General features: G+C 41.1%; 1 protein-coding gene across 4 annotated transcripts in view; it reads right to left on the reverse strand.

Annotated features, from left to right (window-relative positions):
• Nucleotides 1–21,825, reverse strand: part of LOC103720162 (transglycosylase) — a 35,506-nt gene extending 13,681 nt beyond the window's left edge. The window contains exons 1-6 of one of the 4 annotated variants that reach the window (XM_008809749.6): nt 21,632–21,824; nt 20,478–20,682; nt 16,086–16,136; nt 13,094–13,224; nt 12,876–12,992; nt 12,577–12,699 (exon numbers count right to left, since the gene is read on the reverse strand). In XM_008809749.6, coding sequence (XP_008807971.4) covers nt 12,577–12,699; nt 12,876–12,992; nt 13,094–13,224; nt 16,086–16,136; nt 20,478–20,654 — 599 coding nt within the window. In that variant the 5' untranslated portion in view covers nt 20,655–20,682; nt 21,632–21,824. The other 3 variants (XM_089929121.1, XM_026809642.4, XM_089929122.1) reach the window with 3 other exon arrangements.
• Nucleotides 21,826–22,450: the final 625 nt, after the last annotated feature.

Here is a 22,450-nt window from a genome sequence, read left to right on the forward strand (position 1 = left end):
GTGTGTCCTAAGCCAAGACAAGGTGGTCTTCTTTAGGACAAAAGGATTAGAAGTGATTTTAGAAGGCTAAAGAAAAATAGAAAGAAAGGAAAGCAAGCCATTAGAGTTCTTTAGAAGAATTCTGCATTAAGGATCAAAAGTCTTTGGAGCTAAAGTCTTGATCAAGTTTTCGTGTGGATCACCATTGGAGGGCGGACACTTGGACGCCTCGTGGAGATTGTATACTTTGGATTAGCGTTTGAGGTATTCTACTAATTCTGCATTTATTTTATATCATTTGATTGTAATCATTAAGGTGATCTAGGCTTAAAAGGGTTTCATGCATAGGGACTTTATTAAGAAATTTTTAAAATTCCTAGCTTCCGCTGCCCCTTATAGCATGATAGAACCCTTCAGTGGTATCAGAGCCATCCTTAATTGGTTCAATCAAATAATAATGCATGATGTATGATTATTAATTTACTATGAGATAGTAATGTCATATGCTTAATGAAATGCTGAAATATATGATTCATATATGATATGTTATGTAATAAAATATCATGATATGAAATTTTCCATATGAAAATATGTTGAAGCATATTAATTAATTGCTTATGATTTATACATGCTATGAGATAGCCATGATGCATAATAGTTTATTTTAGACATGTTAAATATATGTTACAATTAAAGAATGTGCTAGAGACTAGTAAGCCCTCAATAAAAATTATATTAAGTCATAGTGTTGAAAAACTTTGAGCTAACCCATTCTAGAACAATTAATCTAATTGGTGTCTAAGGAAAGCACTAAAGGTGGTTACTTAATTAGGACCTTACTCTCTGAGTAAGGGGAGCCTCCCACCTGTTTACCTGGCCAATTGTTTGATTGCCTATTATGGATAAGCTTAATATTGATATAACACTATTGATAGCCTTCCTTCATGCCTCGATATTATTATGTCAAGATCCATGCTAGTTTGTTGTGCTAACACAAGACTTGCAATGGGGACTGATGTTATACTGTCTTGGTGCATTAAGATGCTTATGGCATATTTTAATATATTGCCTTGTTGTGCAACCACAAAGGCAATATTATTCGAATATGACTATATGGAAATGAAGGGTTTGACTTAACTAAAATATTATTGTTTGTTGTGCTAACATAAGGCAATAAGTATTTTAAGAGGACAAGATAAAGTTGAGAATTGCATGAGATGCAATTGGAAAGAGTTTCCTACCTTTGAACTCATAAGAGTTTGTTGTGTAAACACAAGGCTTTTTATGATGAATTAGGATCTCAACCCTACTAAGAAAAATTATATTTTCACGTTTATCATAGGAGAGGGCTATGATATTTGATAAAAATAGTAGGAGACAAATTAGATTAAAGTCCTTATCTAGTTGTAAACATGTCATCATGATTGGTCTGCTTATATTAGTTTTGTTCTTGCATATGTAGAATTATTAAATGGCTTCTTCACTTTCACTAAGAGGCATCTTAGATGCCAACAAGTTGACCGGACCAAACTATGTGGACTGGTTGAGGAATTTAAAGATAGTACTCACTCAGGAGAAAATTTCCTATATACTTGAAACCCCTGATCTTGGAGATCTAGGGGATGATGCTACAGAAGAGGAGGTTGCCACACATAAGATGTGGAAAAATGACAGTGTGACTGTCAAATGTATCATACTTGCCTCTATGAACAATGAATTACAGAGGCAACATGAAGGCATGGACACTCAATCCATACTTCTCAATTTAAAAGAGTTGTATGGAGAACAAAGCAGGACTACTAGGTATGAGATATCTAAGCAGTTGTTCCGTGCTAGAATGAATGAAGGAACTCCAGTGCAAAACCATGTTCTTATGGTTATAGACTTGATCACCAGATTAAGTCAATTAGGTTTTGCTATGGATAGTGAGCTCAGTCAGGATTTGATCCTGCAATCACTGCCTGATTCATTCTCTCAGTTTGTTGTGAATTTTCACATGAACAAGCTGAACACCTCCCTGCCCGAGCTGTTAAATATGCTCAAAACAGCTGAAGGGCATATTAAGAAGGAAAAAGGTCCACTCCTTCTTATAAATAGCACCTCTATGAGGAAATCGGGAAATAAGGGTTCTAAGAAACGATTGAACCCCAAGAGTAGCATCAAAAAGAAAAAAGGAAAGAAAAACTCCGGATCAAGTATCTGTTTTCATTGCGGCAAAGCTGGCCACTGGAAAAGGAATTGCAAGAGTTTTCTTGCAAGTATGAAGACCGATGCAAGAGTTGCATCAAAAGGTATGTTTATGTTACATGCCAACTTGTCATTAAGTTCTTCAAATTCAAATTCATGGGTATTGGATACCGGCTGTGGTTTTCACATTTGCAAATCTTTGCATGGACTACAGAAAATTAAAATTTTGAAGAAAGGTGACTTCGAGCTATATGGCGCTGGAGGAGAGTCCATCCAGGCTGAAGCTGTTGGAACCTACAACTTGGAATTGCCTTCGGAAAAGCTCCTACAATTAGAAGATTGTTATTATATGCCCAAAATTATTAGAAATGTAATTTCCATTCCTTTGTTGTTAAAGAAATGTTTTGAAATTAATGGAAAGGGCAATGGTTGCTCTATTTATTTTTCTAATAAGCATCTTTGCAATGGCATTATGGAAAATGGTCTTCTAGTTTTATTACTTAATGACAATGTCTTTCATATTAATAAAAGCAATAAAAAAAAGAGAGAGAAAGTGAATAATACCCTCCTTTGGCATTGCCGACTTGGTCACATAAGTGAATCAAGAATCAACAAGTTATACAAAGAAGAGTTCTTTGATCCTTATGATTATGAATCATTAGGAACTTGTGAATCTTGTCTTATGGGAAAAATGACCAAGTCTCCATTCACTGGACATGGAGAAAGGGCAAGTGAGTTATTAGGACTTATACATACAGATGTATGTGGTCCTATGATAACTCCAGCTAGAGGTGGATACTCTTACTTCATCACATTCACTGATGATTTATCAAGGTTCGGATTTGTGTATCTTATGAAACATAAATCCGAAGCCTTTGATAAGTTTAAAGAGTATCAAAGTATGGTTGAAAAACAAACCGTAAAGTGTATTAAAATCCTTCGATCTGATCGAGGAGGTGAATACCTTTCTAGTGAATTTTTAAATCATTTTAAAGAAAAGGGTATTCTCTCTGAATGGACACCTCCGTATACGCCACAACTAAATGGTGTAGCTGAACGGAGGAATCGTACTCTATTAGATATGGTAAGATCCATAATGTGCTTTACAGATCTTCCTATTTCCTTCTGGGGTTATGCCTTAGAAACTGCTACATATGTGTTAAACAGGATACCTTCAAAATCTGTATCTAGTACTCCATATGAGATATGGAGAGGTAGAAAGCCCAATCTTAAATATTTTAAAATATGGGGCTGCCAAGCATATGTCAAAAGAAATTTTGGACATAAGCTAAGTGCTAGATCAGATAAATGTACATTTATAGGTTATTCCAAAGAAAGTATTGGATATCTCTTCTATCACCCTACTGAACAAAAGGTATTTGTTAGTAGGCATGTCACTTTCTTAGAAAAAGAATTTATCTTAGAAAAGGGCAGTGAAAGAAGAATTGAACTTAATGAAGTTCAAGACCTACAAATAGAAACACAAGAAATTCTTCAACCAGATGTACCCATTGATGAAGTACAACCACAACATACATCTCCTCTCCAAAGGTCAGATAGAGTGCGAAATGCACCTAAGAGGTATGGGTTTATCATTGAGAATGATGAAGCCCACATCGTCGAAAATGATGATCCTCTGACCTATTCGGAAGCTATCATGAGTAATGACTCTAACAAATGGTTAGAAGCTATGAAATCCGAAATAGACTCTATGTATACCAACCAAGTATGGACTTTGGTTGATGCACCAGAAGGTGTAAACCCTATAGGTTGCAAATGGGTCTATAAGAAGAAGATTGGAGCAGATGGCCAAGTAGAAACCTACAAGGCTAGATTGGTGGCAAAAGGTTTCAGGCAAAAGCAAGAAATTGACTATGATGAAACTTTTTCACCAGTTGCCATGCTTAAATCTATTCGGATTTTGCTTGCAATAGCTGCATACTATGATTATGAAATTTGGCAGATGGATGTCAAAACCGCCTTCCTTAATGGTTATCTTGAGGAAGAGGTTTACATGACACAGCCAGAAGGATTTGTCTCAAGTGGGAGAGCAAATCAAGTATGCAAGCTTAAGAGATCCATTTATGGATTAAAGCAAGCATCGAGGAGTTGGAACATCCGTTTTGATACAACAGTCAAAGAGTTTGGTTTTATCAAAAATGTGGATGAACCATGTGTGTACAAGAAGACTAGTGGGAGTGTCGTTGTCTTCTTAATATTGTATGTAGATGACATACTAATCATTGGAAATGATATTCCAATGTTACAATCGGTCAAGACTTGGCTATCAAAAAGCTTTTCCATGAAAGACTTGGGAGAAGCATCCTATATACTTGGTATAAAGATCTATAGAGATAGATCTAAAAGGATGCTAGGCTTGTCCCAATCTAAGTACATAGATCGTGTGCTGAAAAGATTCAGCATGGAAGGAAGTAAAAGAGGTTACTTACCTATGAGTCATGGCATACGTCTCTCTAAGAAGATGTCTCCTAAGACATCTGAAGAGAGGAATAGAATTCAGCTTCGGCAGTAGGATCAATTATGTATGCTATGCTATGTACTAGGCCTGATGTTGCTTATGCCTTAGGCATAACAAGCAGATTCCAGGCTGATCCAGGAGAAAATCATTGGATAGCTGTGAAAAATATTCTTAAGTACTTAAGAAGGACTAAAGATATTTTTCTAGTTTATGGAGGATCTGAGTTGAAACTAGAAGGATTTTCCGATTCTAGTTTTCAATCAGATCCAGATGATAGTAAGTCCACTTCAGGGTATGTCTTTACCCTAAATGGTGGTGCAGTGAGCTGGAAGAGTTCCAAGCAGCAAACTGTAGCTGACTCAACTACTGAGGCAGAATACATCGCTGTAAGTGAAGCCGCTAAGGAAGCTGTCTGGATGAAGAAGTTCATCGCTGAGTTGGGAGTAGTTCCTGAGATTGCTGGACCAGTTTTAGTTTATTGTGACAACACTGGAGCTGTTGCTCAAGCAAAGGAACCAAGATCTCATCACAAATCCAAGCACATTCTAAGACGCTTCCACCTCGTTCGAGAGATCGTCGAGAGACAAGACATAGTCATTGAACGAGTAGACACAAAGAACAACTTAGCAGACCCGTTCACTAAAGCTCTACCACAACAGCAGTTCGATCGCCACCTCGATTGTATGGGGATAAAATATAAGAGCGATTGGCTTTAGTGCAAGTGGGAGATTGAAAGAGTAGATGCCCTACAAGCCAATCGCAATATGTATTGCGAAAGGTTTTTTCTTTTGATTTGTCCAAATCATGTACATGACATTTAAATATGAATAAAGGCGTTATGTTTTATCATATGCTGTTGATTATATTTATGATAAACTCCTTAGATTAGGGCAATGTTTTTAAGACTATGATGAGATCATACTAGTGAGACTTAAAATCCTAAAATCCTAATCTTAAATATTCTCAGTCATTGGTACATTGAGTCGGGGATCAATGATTACCGGAAAGACTGGCATGTCTTATGTATGCTCGATGCAGAGGATGATTGATCTCACAATCATTTGTGTGGAGATACTAATACAAAGATGTGGGTGCTCATTAGAGGAATGAGTTCACTGAATTGACCTACAAAGAGAAATCTTATGAAGTCTTACTTACATGTCAAAAGATGATTCTCTTAGTGGGAGTTGTGCAACTGATCCTATGACCTGAGATCACCATGGTATCTTGTACACATGAACCCATATTTTGGTTTACACTCATTCATGACAATAAGTTATGTACGAGGTCTTCTGGATATGGTGAATTGTGTACGAAGATTATGAGTAGGTCAACAAGGAATTAATCACTTCTAGTAAGAGAAGATAGCATCCTATTTATTCTAATCATATGATAATTCAGGAAGCCTTTGATCAAAGCAGAATGAAAATTAGAAAGAGTTTCTAATGTTTCATTATTTGAATTATCATTAAAAGATTGAGAAAAATATGAATATGAAATTGAGTTTGATATATATTCATACTCATATACATATTTGGGATGCAGTTTGATTAAAGGATTGAATTGCATGGTAACTTGCCACTGAAGGGTATTTTTGGTATTTCCACCAAATTCCATATTTTCTGGGTAGACATGATACGTTGCTAGACGTCAATCTTGTTTTATAGGTTTGATCAAATTAAAGAGTTTAATTCGATCACCAATTAGAAAGGATTCTAATTGTTAAGTTCGGGTTCGTGCAGTTTGGACTTAAATCGATTAGAAGAGTTCTAATCAAGTTGGGTCAACTCGCACTCACACCTATTGCTGGCTAAATATGGAACCCAATGGGTCACACACAAGAAAACTTATCAAGGGTCTAATTGGATTAGATCATGTTTGCAAGATAAACATCCTAGCAGGTGTTGCAAACCTTAGCTCCTGATTCGAATTGGATTCGAATCTGATTCGAATTGGATTCGAATCTGATTCTTAATTGATCTAATTTGATTAGATCATATTCTAATATGGGTTAGCCAAGAGTTGGCACCTAATTGGCTTGGTTTGAGTCTAATTGGATTAGATTTAATAAATCATTCAATCTAGACCGTTAGATCTTGATCTACCGTTGGATGAAGACATAATGGAGAGTTGGTTTAACCCAATTGGATTGGGTTAGAGGATGGCTACCATAATTGACCATTGGATCTTAATCCCACCATTGGATGAAGACATAATGGGTCAAGTGAATGGCGCCTTGCATTGGAGCCCTTGGATCATCATCATGAAAGATCAAGAGGTGAGGCGTGATGGACATGTGATTAGCATGTGATGTTGACTTGGTCAAAATATGGCACCACATGAAAGGACATATCATTTGATACACCTCCTCACTTGATCTGCACCTCCTCTTATTTGATATGGCCCTTTAGATGATGCCCTTTCATGAGAGGATGTGTGGATGGGATGCATCCCTTGGAGATGCATCCCTACACCTATTATAAATAGGTTAGCACTCCATGGGTTTCATCATTCCAATTCCACCCCACTCCTCTCTTCTTTCTTTCTTACATTAGTTTCTTTCTTTCTAGCATTGCTTCTAGTGTGTCCTAAGCCAAGACAAGGTGGTCTTCTTTAGGACAAAAGGATTAGAAGTGATTTTAGAAGGCTAAAGGAAAATAGAAAGAAAGGAAAGCAAGCCATTAGAGTTCTTTAGAAGAATTCTGCATTAAGGATCAAAAGTCTTTGGAGCTAAAGTCTTGATCAAGTTTTCGTGTGGATCACCATTGGAGGGCGGACACTTGGACGCCTCGTGGAGATTGTATACTTTGGATTAGCGTTTGAGGTATTCTACTAATTCTGCATTTATTTTATATCATTTGATTGTAATCATTAAGGTGATCTAGGCTTAAAAGGGTTTCATGCATAGGGACTTTATTAAGAAATTTTTAAAATTCCTAGCTTCCGCTGCCCATTATAGCATGATAGAACCCTTCACAGCGTACCATATGTAGGTATGATATGGCACCGTACCATACTGACTTGGCTCCTAGCTAGTATAGCACCCGATACTGGTCTTGCAAACCTAGGTTCTACTAGTGAGGATCCAAGTCCAACTACATATAGATATTCAAAAGAAGGGTCAAATAGTTCTTAATTTAGGAATATTAAGCATTAACTATCAACGATACCCATCTAACTCTTGACCACCTTGATGTCCAAAAAGATAAATGCTAACAAACTTTACAAAAGGAATTGTTTGCTAAAGTTCAGCCTTTAAAACAGCAAAGAACTATCACCATTAAAGAATAATGTTGTTGCCACACACTATAGGTCTTTCAGTATCTATAGACATAAATAAAGATGTCATCACATGCCAATAAATCTCCTTTATCAAATATTGCTCTCCAAAAATTAATGCAGTAAAGGGCATCAAAAAATAGTATAAAGTTATAAAAGACTATGGCCCAAAATCGTTTGGTACAGGGCGATACAAGAAAAAAAAAATGCGGAACCAATTGGTTCCACCCGGAACAGGCCAGTTCAGCCCCTACATTGTATCGAACCTCAATATAGTACCAACAGGATATGGTACACTAATGGGGGGCGCTCTCAGTCCCCAAGCCCCACACCATTGCCTTCCCTTGCCTCTTGGCTTCTTGCTGAGTTGCAATGCTGCCGTGGACCGATTGGAAGGTAAACGCCAAGGGTTTGCTCGTAGGAATTGGAAGTGGCAGCAAATTCCTACGCCCAAATTAGTTGGAACACATAGTCGGATGGATCAAAATTGATTGCACAGTGGCTACTCATTTGAACTAAAATGAAGAATACAAGTACAAGTACAAAGAAATAAATCTAGTGGGGTATACAAGGTTTCCGCACTAGCTCAATCTACTAAGGACTCGGAAGGAATCCCTTATAGCCCAATCTAGCAGAGGTAGACATTCCTCTGTCTAGCCTAATCTAGTGAGAACTTGATGTGATTCTCCCTAGCCCAAGCCCTAAGGCCGAATTACACAAGTGGACTCTCCACAATTTTCTTCACAATCTGGATGGATTTCCGCACTTCTGCCCTTCAAGAATATTTATAAACTAAAAGGTTAGATACAGTTACTGGAATGCAATTGCCCTTGGCTGCGATTGGCTGCAGTTGGTTGTAGTTGGTGGGTTGGCTGCAATTGGCTGTAGTTGGTGGGTTGGCTGCAGTTGACTCGCAAAATCTGGTTGACCGGGCCGCGCACCCAGACGAGGTTCTTTGCAATGCTCCTCAGTCTTTTGAACCCTTGGGGTGAGATTTGGGTGGATGCCCTACTGGTATAGTAGGGGGCCGCTGCTGCGGCGCGCCCGTGCATGGCCATGGTGTTGCAGACCCCCCATATACACCACCGTTGGATCCCACCACCAAGGAGAGGTCCGGGCCCGGAAGCTACCGAATGAGGGTCCTACCAAGACCAAGATCAAGGATCGAGCCAATTACTTGCTCGGAGGGATGGCCGAGCCTTGGCCAAGCCCCTTCACGCTTGGCCAAGCCTCGGCCGAGCATCTTCACACTTGGCCGAACCTTGGCCAAGCACCTCCACATTCGGCCCGCCGCGCGCACGACGACGCCTGCGCTAGCCACCATGTATTTGCGGTCGTCCGCGCCCGCCGCGTGCCCGACATCGCCCGCGCGCACCGTACCCATACATGACAAGCCTTGGCCGAGCACGCCCAACCTCGGCCGAGCCCACCGCACGCATACCCAAGGTTGGCCTAGAGAGGGGGCATCATCAGCAAGACCGTGGGCACACATGCTTGACATTTGTGCCGGGCACCCACGGCGACCGCACCCAAGACAGCACGCGCCCACGGCCACCGCAGGGCCTGGCTTGGCCAGGCCAACCTCGCAAGCTACAGTGCTTTGAGCGAGGTTCTGGGTGAAGAACCTCGCCAGCTACAGTGCCAGGCGCACCCAGGAGAAGAGACAGGAACCTCGCCAGCTACAGTGCACCAGGTAGGTTCAACATGCCCAACCTCGCCTGCTACAGTGCTGCGCACCAACCAGCCCGCGCACGCCCGCCCGACCGTGCGCGCCCGTGCCCAGCGCCCCGGGCGAGGTTCACCCCAGTGAACCTCGCCGCAGCCCGCGCTAGGCCCCGCCCGCGCGCCCGCCTGCGCGCCGCGTGGCCGCACCAGCACGACCGGGCGAGGTTTGGACCAGCGAACCTCGCCGCAGGCCACGCCCGCCGACATCGGCCTACGCGCGCCCACCAGACAGCAGCCTGCACGCGCGCCAAGCCCCTGCCAGCGCACCGGGCGAGGTTCGGGCCAGCGAACCTCGCCGAAGACCGCGCCCGCCCGACAGCAGCCTGCGCGCGCCGCCTGCGCCCGCCACCCGCACCTTGCCGCGCTTCGGCAAGCCCACGCGCGCCAAGCCCCTGCCAGCGCACCGGACGAGGTTTGGGCCAGCGAACCTCGCCGAAGACCGCGCCCGCCCGACAGTGGCCTGCGCACGCCGCCTGCGCCCGCCGCCCGCACCTTGCCGCGCCTCAGCGCCCCTGCCGCGCCCTGCCAGCGCCCCTGCCGCATCCTGCCACGCCCCAGCGCCCCCTGCCGCATGCCCAGACGGCCTACCATGCTCTCAGGCGCCCTGCCAGCGCCCTAGCGTGCCCCCTGCCGTGCCCCAGCGCCTCCTGTCGTGCCCTGCCGCGCCCCAACGCCCAGCCACACCCCTGTCACGCACCCAGGCGCCCTGCCAGCCTGTGCTCAGCCCCTGGCCGCCCTGCTGCCGTGCCCAGCGCCCTGTCCAGTCTGCTGCCAACCAGCCAGCTGCCCCAGCCGCCTGCCAAGGCCTTGCCACAGCCATGCCTTGCCCAGCCTGCTGCCTAGCCCTGCAGCAATGCCCTGCCAGCCCTGCAGCAGCCCTGCCACAGCCTTGCCAAAGGCCATGCCAGCCCAGCCATGCCTGCTGCCAGCCATGACAGCCTTGCCAGCCATGCTGCCAACCCATGCGACAGCCTAGCCAAGGGCCAATGTTGCAGCCACCATGCCAAGGCTGCAGCCTTGTGCCACATTTCACCTAGGCCTTGGCCATGCCTAGGCCCTATGAAGCCATGCCTTAGCCATCCCTTTGGGCATCCATATGAAGACTTGTAAGGCTATAAATAAGCCATAAAGGGACATCTTTAGGGGTCTTTTGTCATCTTGAGAGTCTTGTATTTTCGGCTTTAGGCTTGGGAGGGCTTTGCCCTATTGTATTCGGTCCTTGAGCTTGCTCTTGGACTTGGGCTAGGGAAGACCAATCATAGTTTCCTCTAGATTTATGCTTGTAGCTTCATTTGGGAATAGAATCAATCCTTTAAACTTTCCTCTACATATCTTCTTGTGAGTGATTGTCTTCTTCTCAAGTCAAGGGTCGGGTCAAGCTGCAGCCAGTAGGCCCTCCCCTTGCCTTGGTTCCCACGGTCACTTAAGAGCTTGGCACACCGCGGCACAAGCTCGATCCACCACGGCGTTACCCGTTTGGCCTGTATTCCTACATTTCTAAGGCATCCGCAAGGAGCCAAGGTGCAAGGTTTGGTGTGGCGACTCGGGGCCGAGAGCCGCCCTCCAACACATGGCCACGGGCGCCCGCGCACGGCCAAGGCCACTGCTCAGCCAAATCAATTTGCAATGCTCCTCAGACTTTGGAACCCTTGGGGTGGGCTTTGGACGGATGCCTTGCTGGATTAGTAGAAGGCCGCTACGGCGGTGCGCCCGCGCAAGGCCACGACCACGGGCCCTCGCACACAGCCATGAGCCCTCGCACGCGGCCAAGGCCACGGAGCGATTTGGCTCGGGCCAGATTCATTTGCAATGTTCCTCAGTACTTTGGAACCCTCGGTGTGAGCTTTGGCCGGATGTCCTGCTGGGGTAGTAGGAAAGTATTGCCCGTTGGGGTCGGACATGAGTGCGCGCCCTTGCGCGCGCGGCTGGATGAGCATGCCAAGGCTTGTGGGTTGTATGCTTGGGTAAAAGCGCGCGCAAGGGCGCGCTCGGTTGGTTGGACGTGCAGAAGCTTGTGAGTTGTGCGCTCGGCTGTTGCCTCGTTTAGTTGGTACGCGTGGCTGGCCGGGCACGCAAGCATTGGTGCGTAGAGCGTGCGGCTGTTGCCTCGCTTGGCTGGCGCGCTCGGCTAGTCGAGCGCGTAGACACTGGTGCATAGCGCGCTCGGCTGGTCGAGTGCGCAGACACTGGCGCATAGCGCGCTCGGCTAGTCGGGCGCGCAGACACTGATGCGTAGCGCGCTCGGCTAGTCGGGCGCGCAGACACTGATGCGTAGCGCGCTCGGCCTCTGCCTTGCTCAGTTGGCGCCCGTTGTGCTGATGGGGCGTATTCTAGCGCGCGGGCTGGTCCTGCGCCCTTTTGGCCGCCTAAGGCTTGGTCAACCTCTAGGCTCACTAGTTGTCCGATTGGGTCCCAGAATGTTGTCTAGACCTCGCCTAGCTGAGTGCCATGGCTGTGCGGTTTTTGGGGGTTTCCATCATACATCCGGTACCGGGTGGTACGGATCAGTGTGCGAACCATGGGAGAAACTAAAAGTATGTGTTTCCCTCTTATTGATTGTCCACTAGATGATAATCTTGATACTCCATAACATAATAAACACAAGATTCAAAGCTTGGGAAAAGTCTTGTAACCACAATTTCACAAAGAGGGAGGGGTTCCTAATCTTCACAAATTAGTGGAACAAGTTCATAATACTTCATTACTATATACATTATCAAAAGAAGTTAAGGATAATTAAAGTTAATGTCAATTGGAAGTTCAAACATCTGTTAAATGGGAAAAAATCCTTGTTCAGCAAGAAAACTACATTACATAAAGTTAGCACACATTTTTTTCACCAATGATAGAACTAGAGTGCTATTAGAGCAATATGTATAATTTTTCTGTGTTTGTGCTAAATTAAGGGCTCAGTGAGTCACAGAAACCTCTTGGGTGTCAAACTCTCTCTGACAGATAGATAGCGTTGGAAGTAGTCCCTTGTTGATTTGTGACTTGCCTTCTTTATGCCCCCTTTGTAAGATCTAATAACAAATTCTTCACTTCTTTCTCTGTAAATACCAGTTTCAATGTCAGATATTTTACTTGACGTATTAAAATATAAAAGAAATCAACTAAATGAAATATGCATCATTATCTAGTATGGTACTATGCAAAAGACACCAATCAAATTCATAAGCAATTGTGTTAGAGCTTTTTTAATAACAAATTATGATCATAAACATACTTCCCATCACAACAGGACAGCCACTTTATATAAGCCGCACCAAAGTATACATTTATAAAAGGCCTGTAGAGCAGAGCTGGGTTTCCCTCAATATTAAAATTCCTGTAGCCCAATTCCCTGCAAAAGTTGCCAGTTATCCACCAAGAAAATTACATGAATTCCACATATGAAATAGTTCAACTATACTACTTGGGCCATGATATTTGACAATGTAACACCTTACTAGCCATTCTGCAATTTCCGGAACAACCTGCATGATCCCGATTCTTATCTCCTTATTCTTCTGATCATACTGCTGTGCAACAATTTGTCTGCCACTTGAAATTTCAGCAATAGCACAAATCATATCCTGTGACAGATGGTAAGAATTAAAAGTTCAAGAAAACAAAACAAAAATATAGTTAGTGATTAACAAATAACAAAAAGATATAACATAAAATATATATAGATAGATAGATAATTTTCCATGTCACACAACTAAAATTATCTGAATAAATTGCTTAGATTATTAATCACGGTCAGCTGAAGTGCTGTAATTGGGATTTTAAAACATCAAATTACTTTAATCCAATCTTTTTTCAGTTTATTAGACTTTACTTTCAGCTTGGAGCCTTTATTCTGTTGTTCTAGGCGATTGTTTTCAGTGTATCACTGAGTTTAGAATATCTAATCTCAATTTTGAGGGCTTAGGTGAGTTCCAAAAGTGGCAACGAAAGTGTTCTCGTTCCTTTCTCTCTGTTAATGAAATGGCAGTGGTGGCACCAGGCGGCAACCCACCATGGTTCTGCATAATGATGGATAGGGATAATAAAGAGAATATCATGAAACCCTTCCTGGTACCGCACTCTCATCTTTTTCCTTCTACTAAGGTGGTGGCATCAACAAGCAAATCCACCAAGGTCACCATACTGCTTCGCCCACTCTGATAACAAAGTGGCAACAGCAAATAACGCTGTAACTCATATTCCATTTTCCGGCAATGATGTGATGGCAAGAGATAGCATTCATAGCGGATGGAGATAAGATGGAGATGAATTAGAACAATCAAATCTACCAAGGTCGCCTTACTGCTTCTCTCTTTGATAATTTAGTGGCAACAGCAAAAAATGTTTTAGTTCTCCTTCCATTTTTCAGAAATTATGTGGTGGGGAGAGATGGCTTTCGTAGTGAATGGAGATAAGATGGAGATGAATTAGAACATATCTCGACTCCCCACCTCTTTCTTGTTCCAGAAATAGAATGGCAGAGAAATCGGTAGATAATAACGAGAAGGATGAGGGATACATACCATGGAGATGGTTACATTTGTATCAGGGATGGTAGATGTTAGTGAGAAAGATATTGACATGGAATCTAGTCCCATCTGACTCCCATTTCATGCTTTCTAGCAATGGAATGACAGTGGAAGACAGCACCACAAGTGAAATGGCAGTGGTTATGGAACAAAGAGTGAGGTTCCCTTGCTTTCTCTTTCCTTGTCTCTTTTTCTTTCCACTTGTTGTTATTTAGTGGCCAAGCTATCCAAGGTCAACATTTTTTTCTGAAGGATAGGTTAACCATTGGTAAATCATTATGGTACACAGTTAAGCTCTAGTATACAACTTACCTATATTGTCATCATGTAAGAAATCTAAAAGCTCCATGTGGAGAACAAAAATTGAAGGTGAAACTAAGAAAAAATCATGGTCAACTTTGTCCATCAAAAAGAAAAATCAACCTGGATATTTGAAAAAAATTAAAGCAGCCCAACGGCGCAAATTATAAAATATGGTGGGTTTTTATACAAATGCTAAACGATTTATCTAAAGCTTAGAGACACCAATGATGAGATCCTCCAGGATCCACCTAGTATCATAAGCTTTGCCTTAATAGCAAGAACCTAAACTATGCTTCAAAAACTCCTTAGTTAAAATCCTCAGTCTTCCACCCACTTCCCAAATACTCCCTTAAGTCAAATATTCGAAAAGCCCAATGTGCCCTCTCTTGCACCTGCATCGTTACTGCAACCACTACCAAATTTTAACTCAAGTAACCAGCAGTTGACATAAATAGTCAATCTCTCCCAAATATCAGTCATGGAATCTGCATGATAAGCTAGTCTACCACATACCAATATTCCCATAGTTAACCACTCTTTTACCATATATCACATGCCTTATTACCTTCATCATTATCTGCTTGCTTCTTACACTCCTTCCTACTAAAGTTCAATGCATTTAACAAGCTAATTGGATTATTAATCAGATCCATGGTCATACAAAAGCCGATATCTTCTTGGTAGACTACATAGTATACTAAAAGAGTTAAAGGACCACATGGTATTCTAAAAGAGCTAAAAAAACAATGTATAACCACCTGAACCTGCACCGAGGTTGAATATCATGCCATGGCTTAAAACAATATAAAGATTATCGGACATACAAAGTCACTTACTCTACTGCCACGTGCACTTTGGTTACTCTACTACAATAACCATATGGCAATTAAATTAATAGCAATTTGGCTTCTTATGACTAGATCAATCACATCATACTTGATTTTCCACTTAGTCTACCATTCCTACTCCAAGATTTTGTTGCTTCTTTGAATTTAGCCTAATAAGCATATACTACAGACATATAATCTATGCTGAATTTAATGATGTAATAAGTAATGCAACGTAGATAGGAATATTCTCTTTATGTGGTTAGGTATCAAATTGCTGCTTCAGATTTCACTAAATAATCATGCTTTTTTTTGCAATTTAAATAAGGATTTCTTTTCTCCAAACATTTTTCAATTTGAAATCAAACTAATTACGCCATGACAGCAAAGGTCTGAGAAAAGATGGTTGATTCATCAGTATAATGTTTTCTTATTCATTTATAAGGAAACAAGAAAAGAGAAATGATGTTACCCACATGGGGTGTCTGACATATTGAAACATAAATGAAGAAAAAGTTGTGTTGGAGTAGAAATAGAGAACCATACGACAAGAAGAAATCTGAAGTAGAAGAATGCAACATCAATCTCTGGAAGTATCAGTAAGCTATACATTTTTGAGCAGATATTGAAAACCAAGAAAAACCATCATCAGCAGATATGGACATGCATTGTCGTGAAGGAAAGCAAAATTGATTAAAATGCATATGATGCTACAGTTGGCAAAAGATAGCAAATCATAGAAGCACTACATTTTACAGACCACCAAAAAAAAGATATACACAATACCGGGTCTAGTTGTGAATTGAAGTGCCGATGGACCACAATTTTAGCCACAGCCTGAAAAGACAAAATATCCTATTAATTAAGATAAAAAAATGTGAATATTAGAAGTGACTACAGGCATCAAAGAGTTGTCAATGAGGATTATTTGCTAGTGAATTAGTTTCCTTTAAATCTTCGATGTTCCATATAAACTATGACATTGTTAGCAATATTGTTATAATGAATACTTCAACTCTTCAATCTCTAATCTCATAAACAGGCACAACTTGGCACCACTGTCACAACAATAACTTTACTAATTCATGTAGGCTTCTCATTTTCAATCTTTCTTTTTATTCTTTCCCTTCTTTTGTATCAATAGAAACTTACTAAACAAGGGAAAACATAGCAAAGCTTCAAGGATTCATCAATATAAAATACAAAAAAATAATAATAATAAAGAAAATGCAGGAAAATTCTCTTCCAAACAAGTCTCCTCTTCAATTTATACTAAATCCAAGAGATAATGCATCTCCAAATGCACCGTATCAGGATTTTTAGATGGAGAAATAAGGCAATTTCTTTCTCCCACGAAACCACAACGGGATAACCTCGGACTATTGAAGGCTCCACAAACAATGGACTTAAAACAAGCAGCCAAGAGAAGAAATCTCTTGAAGGAGAAGCATACCCAACAGTCACAATCACATGGATAACTTGGGAACCAATCAAGAAAATGCAGAATAAACCCCTCATTAAAGCAAGCCCAAAATATATACACAATTACCAACACAATATGACAATAAGAATTTCATATAGTGAAAAAATAATACAATCTAGCATGAGGCAATACCTGTAGATAAATGATTTACATATCCAACAGCACTGAATTTATCAATGGATCATACACAAGGATTTTGAATGAGAAATGCAGGTGGGGTCCTCATGAAGAACTAAAGCCCTGAAAGATATGCATGATCCTTAGGGCTCGTTTGGTTCACGGGAAAAGAAGGGGGAAAAGTGTGGTCAACGAGAAAGTAATGAGATGCCTCTTGTTTGGTTAGAGTTTTCAAAGGAGAGAGATGGAAAAGATGTATTCCCACGGGAATATGATTCCCACATTTCATGGAAAAGTCTTTCCCATTAGAAACATGAGAAAGTTACTTTCCCATGAGGTGAAAATCACTCCGTCTTTATTTTTTCCCAAAGAGGCCCTTCAGCATTAAAGAGGCATTAAGGACCTAATTTTTATTAAGAGTATAATAGGAGTTACACATAACTTTTTCAGAAAAGTGGATGTTCAACCAAGCATAAGCACTCTGAAAATCTGTCGCTTTCCTATGTTTAACCAAATATGCCAAAAGTACATTCCCAGACATTCTCTTCCTAGGAATCTTCTTCCCAGGAATCTTCTTCCCAGGAATCATATTCCTAGGAGGAAAAATGCTTCCCACGAACCAAACGAGCCCTTAGAGTGTCTGGGCAGTTCAGTGATGATGGCCAGTCACAATAGACCTTGATGTCCTTGGCCAACTAGTGAAATACCATAATCATAACCACCGCCCTTTTCCCAACTATTTGGGGATGGTGACCGGTGAAACACCATATTTTTGGTACCGTATTTTTGGTATTGTAGACAAACTCTGGTTAAACAGAAGAATGGAGTGGAAGAAGAGATGCACACGGAGCAGACATAGGCCAAGCATATCCAAAATCCAAATAAGGACATATTGAAACAAGACAATATCAGGCCTGAGTAGTCATCTGGCTGCTTGCATCCCTTGGTAAAGTGATGCCAGTCCATATGCCTCCACTCTCCATGAAAGATATGAAAGGCAAATGATCTCAGAAATGTACTCTATCTCTGCAGCCAAACATAAAACAATATCATGCTTCTTGGTCCTTCAAGAAAGATACAATAACCAGTGATAAAGCAACAATCTCTGACATGCTTGGTAACCAACATCAATGTCCACCTGAAGGTAGAAAATGGAAGGGAATGCCAGTGCACATGAGCAAACATTACAGTATCATATGAATAATTGTCAAACAGCAAGAAATATCAAGGGCAATGACAATCGGACTAACAAGGTGCACTGCATTGGCAATCGCAAGCAATGATTGTAGTGAGGTAAACAAGAACACCAACATAAGTAGTGGAGATGGCCACAGTCCTTTACCTCAAAGTGGCTGAGATCCTTTATCTCAAAGGTTCTTATCGATGGGTTGAATTTAAAAGCATGAATGATCGGCTGAAGAAGAGCAACCCATGGACAGTTCATCCAGGATAGGTGTGAACAAACAGAACCTGGTCATGCATATTACAAAAAAAAAAGCAGCAAAAAAGGCCTCCGGAAAGATCTGCATGAAAAGAATTGGAGAAGGTTGCATGAGCTAACCTTCTAAAGATCCCTATGGACAAATCTATTTTTCATGTTTAGTTGACAACGTGCCCATTGATAACTATGCCACAACAATTAGGTTATTATGGCAACATCTTGGCAAGGAAAATGAATGTCATTTTGTAACAAATGTCATACTTCATACCCTTTCTTCTCAAAAGAGAAAATTGTCATGCTCTTGAGACCGTGAGTGTCCAAAAGCCTGTATTACACTCCAAGGAACCATCAAATCAGGTATGGATCTTATAGACAGAACAACAAAAATTAGAAGCCCGTAATTGGGGATCCTATTGCACATCAGCCTCCACAAATATAGCTTATTGCCTCTTTGAGATAATTGCAACCTGAAAATAAATTCATAGTTCTTTCTAAAGAACTATAGAGGAAGTTGTTAATAGCAAGAGACACTAGCCTATCAAGTTGACAAAAGTCATGGTGCAACCAAAGTAAGAAGATCAACAGTTGAAGGCATGATGGAAGAACCAAAGGATGTGGCTAACACAGCTACAGGATATAGTAAACCATAAGCACAAATAAAAGAAGAAGAATGACACAGGACTTAGCAGTAGCAAGATGAATAGGGGAGTTTCAATCAGATCAACATGAGAAGAAACGAGAAGAGGGCAAATATCAAGAAATGTGAGACTACAGAACATATAGAAGTGGCAGACCACTGTCAGCAAGATGGGGAAGGTGATCAAAGAAAATGACATGATGTTTGATACCCTTGTTCTGTGCTTATGAGTAAACATAACCAAATAACCCTTATTTTTGCAATTAAAGCGCAAACAGGAACATGTAATAAAACAAGAAACAAACGTTTTGCATTTACAGGTGCAAATATGAATGAACCGCATGCGCCCAAAGACTCAAAAATTAAAATAAGAATATATATAGAGAGCACTAACTGAGAGTGGTGCCAGTGAGGACAGAGAAAGCATCTACAGTTTATTATGTACATGGCATATGAATGATCTCAGCTCAGAACAAACTGAAGACAGAAGTACCATTGATGAACCGAGCCACTTCAAGAATGTGATAATGCTTCTGATCAACAATAACATTCTACTCGAGCAGTAAAGGGTAAAAAGCTGAGGAATGGGACCTTAAGTGAGAAGAAATGTACAAAACTATGAGACAATTAGTCATCCCCAAACTTGAAACAGAAACAATATCATTTACAAAATTAAGTGATGGCTAAAAATTAAGTGGCAATCAAAATGTTAAAGCAATGATAATTAAGAAGATGATTGTGTACATCTAGTAAAGTGGGAAAAAACATCAAACAGCAGTCAGGAAACAATGTTTATTTTCCGGTTAAGAATCAATCACTCAGATAAGAATGGGACAAATTACATGAAAATGCACTAAACCAATAATAGAAGCAGAAGGAAAGCAAAGAGTAACTATTATCCAGTTTACAGGATGTACAGAACTATATAGTAAAATAAGGAGAAGAAAAAGTAGCCAACAGGGTATGAAGAAAAGTATAATTGCATAAGGAAAAAAGTACAGGCCCAAGTGGACAATAATAGCTTGATGGTTATCGGTACCGCATGATTTGATAATTTTATAAGATAGCATCTTAGCTAAAATCTTGAATCTACTGAGAGGCATTGGACTTAACTTTTGCAAAAAAAGAACAATGATATTTACCCTACATATTTCTCATAAAATTCTCCTACAAGCTTCCTAATCAATCAATGACATAACTGAAGACTACAAAGTGTTTGAAGTTCCCAATCCAGTAGTGAGCCAGACAGCCATAGATATACGTTGCATCTATTTAAAAATTTTTTAATACTACAGTAAAGAAACAGATAGTAAGTTTAAAATCAAACCTCTAGCATCGCTAAATAAAAACAAGCAAGGTGTTAAAAAAGTTGAAGATGAACACATGTTTATACTGTTGAATGGCCTCATTACAAACTCTGTACATCAAATGGTGTTAACTTAGCGATGCATAATTTTGGTATCTGAGTGTACCATTATTTAACATAGAATTATTACTCACCTTCATTTCCACTTGCGTGACATAAGGCTCACCGTCTGGATCCCGTGAGAGGTGAACTTTCTGTCCCATCATTTCTCCAACGTCGTTCCATTCTTTTCTCACCTCAGCATCCATCCACATTGATTCCATATCCTCTGGCTCCACACAATCATCCCAATATTTGTAGCTCACAGACATTCTAAGATTATCAGGATATTCTGATAACCTAGTAGCAGAAGAGCAAACAGATAATGTGTAAAGACAGTAAACAAGTATACAACAGCTATCAAAAATTTCAAATGGTACAGACGCACAGATAAACATAAGGATATGAGGAATGGTTATGTTATTTAAATGAAACAAAATGAGCAAGCATGATGAATTCAGATACTTCAGTGGGGGGGGGGGGGGGGGGGTGTAAAGCTTGCCACAGGAGGCACTTATAGAGACATCAGAATCCTAGAACAGTAGGTAATTGATGTCCAAGAAATAGTTCGGACAAATGAGTGACAATTCAAGAGCATCTGGTGCGCAGATCAAAATTCAGAAAATAAGGGCTTCCTTGAGTAACAAATGAGCCGAGCTTAGTGCCCCCTAACCACAGGTTTTGCCCAGTACTGCCAACCTACCAACCGATGCAAAACGGACAAAGAACGACGCCAGCAGTCATTACATGACCAACATAACGACAAAAGCAGAATCCAACAACTGCGACGGTCAAACACAGTTAAGCCCTAAAATCATCTCCCTAAAATACAAGTTACACACTTTAAGTCACTCATCAAAGAAATTTAAAAAAACACAACGAAAGAATAACGTGTATGAATTTTTAAACAGGTTCGCACGTAACAAACCCTAATGTGACGATCAAGAAACGCTCTTGAGGCAACAAATAGAGAAATCTGAGTGCGAAATTTTGGTGGACAAACGATTAATGTGGCTTGGCAAGTACTAAAATAACCAACTATATGAAAGAATCGATGATTATAATTGCTTGTTTGCATAAAGTTTGAAAGGAAATGATCATCATGTCCCGATAAAATGCATGATTGCATATGAAATTCAAATGATGCAGAACCCTAAAAAGTCCAAGAAAATCGGAGATAGAGATTCATACAAATCGAAAGATTTCAAGTAGTAGCGAAAAGAAAGGACAGAGAGAGAGGATCTCATACCCCGGGGGGAGATAAGGGGGGTCGATGGCGTCAGCGATGTATTGGAGAGAGAGAGAGAGAGAGAGAGAGAGAAGGTTGGGAGGCAGTTGAGAGATCGCAGGCGAATGGGCGGAGAAAGGGATGTATAGACATGAGAGTTTTGAACGTTGGGAGACACGTGGCAAGTTTTGGGCCGGGGAGGAGCATGATCGATGGGCTCCTTGCTGCTGGCGTAAACTTAAAAGGAGGGAGACCGGAGGCCGCCGAGGTTGTTCTGCTGCTCCACGGTGGCTGAGAGGGATGTTCGATGCGAGCGGACCCAGGGGGCCCGCTGATGAACGGTCTGGGGCTACAGCCATCCAAAGGCAAGACGACTCTGCATCCACCTTCAGTTTTCTAATTTCAAAATTAAAAAAATATAAAAAAAATTATTTTTTATATTTTAGAAATATTGGTATGTTTAGTATAATCAAATATTTTTAAAATATATAACAATAATAATAATAATAATAGCAAAGATAATGATAGTTGTTATAGCGGGGAAACCAATGATGATAGCGGTGGTGGTGTGGTGCAGGCAACGACAATAATGATGACAGCGAGGGGTGTCAATAATATGGTGAAGACAACAATGATTGCAGCAACAGTATGGGTGGCAATAGTAGAGAGATGATGCCAACAATATGCTGAATAAATGGCGAAGGAGGCAGGGTGGTTGTGGCAATAGTGATAGACGACAATAATAGTGGTGGAATAGTGATAATAAAAAATATACGTTTAATTAATAAAGCTAAATAATAAAAAAAATAATTAGATGTTGACCTTACTCATCTTTGGAAG

The sequence above is a fragment of the Phoenix dactylifera genome, chromosome 2 (genome assembly GCF_051530095.1).
Source record: "Phoenix dactylifera cultivar Ajwa chromosome 2, Ajwa_hap1_PhDact_Kaust_v1.1, whole genome shotgun sequence".
NCBI classification, from domain to species: domain Eukaryota; kingdom Viridiplantae; phylum Streptophyta; class Magnoliopsida; order Arecales; family Arecaceae; genus Phoenix; species Phoenix dactylifera.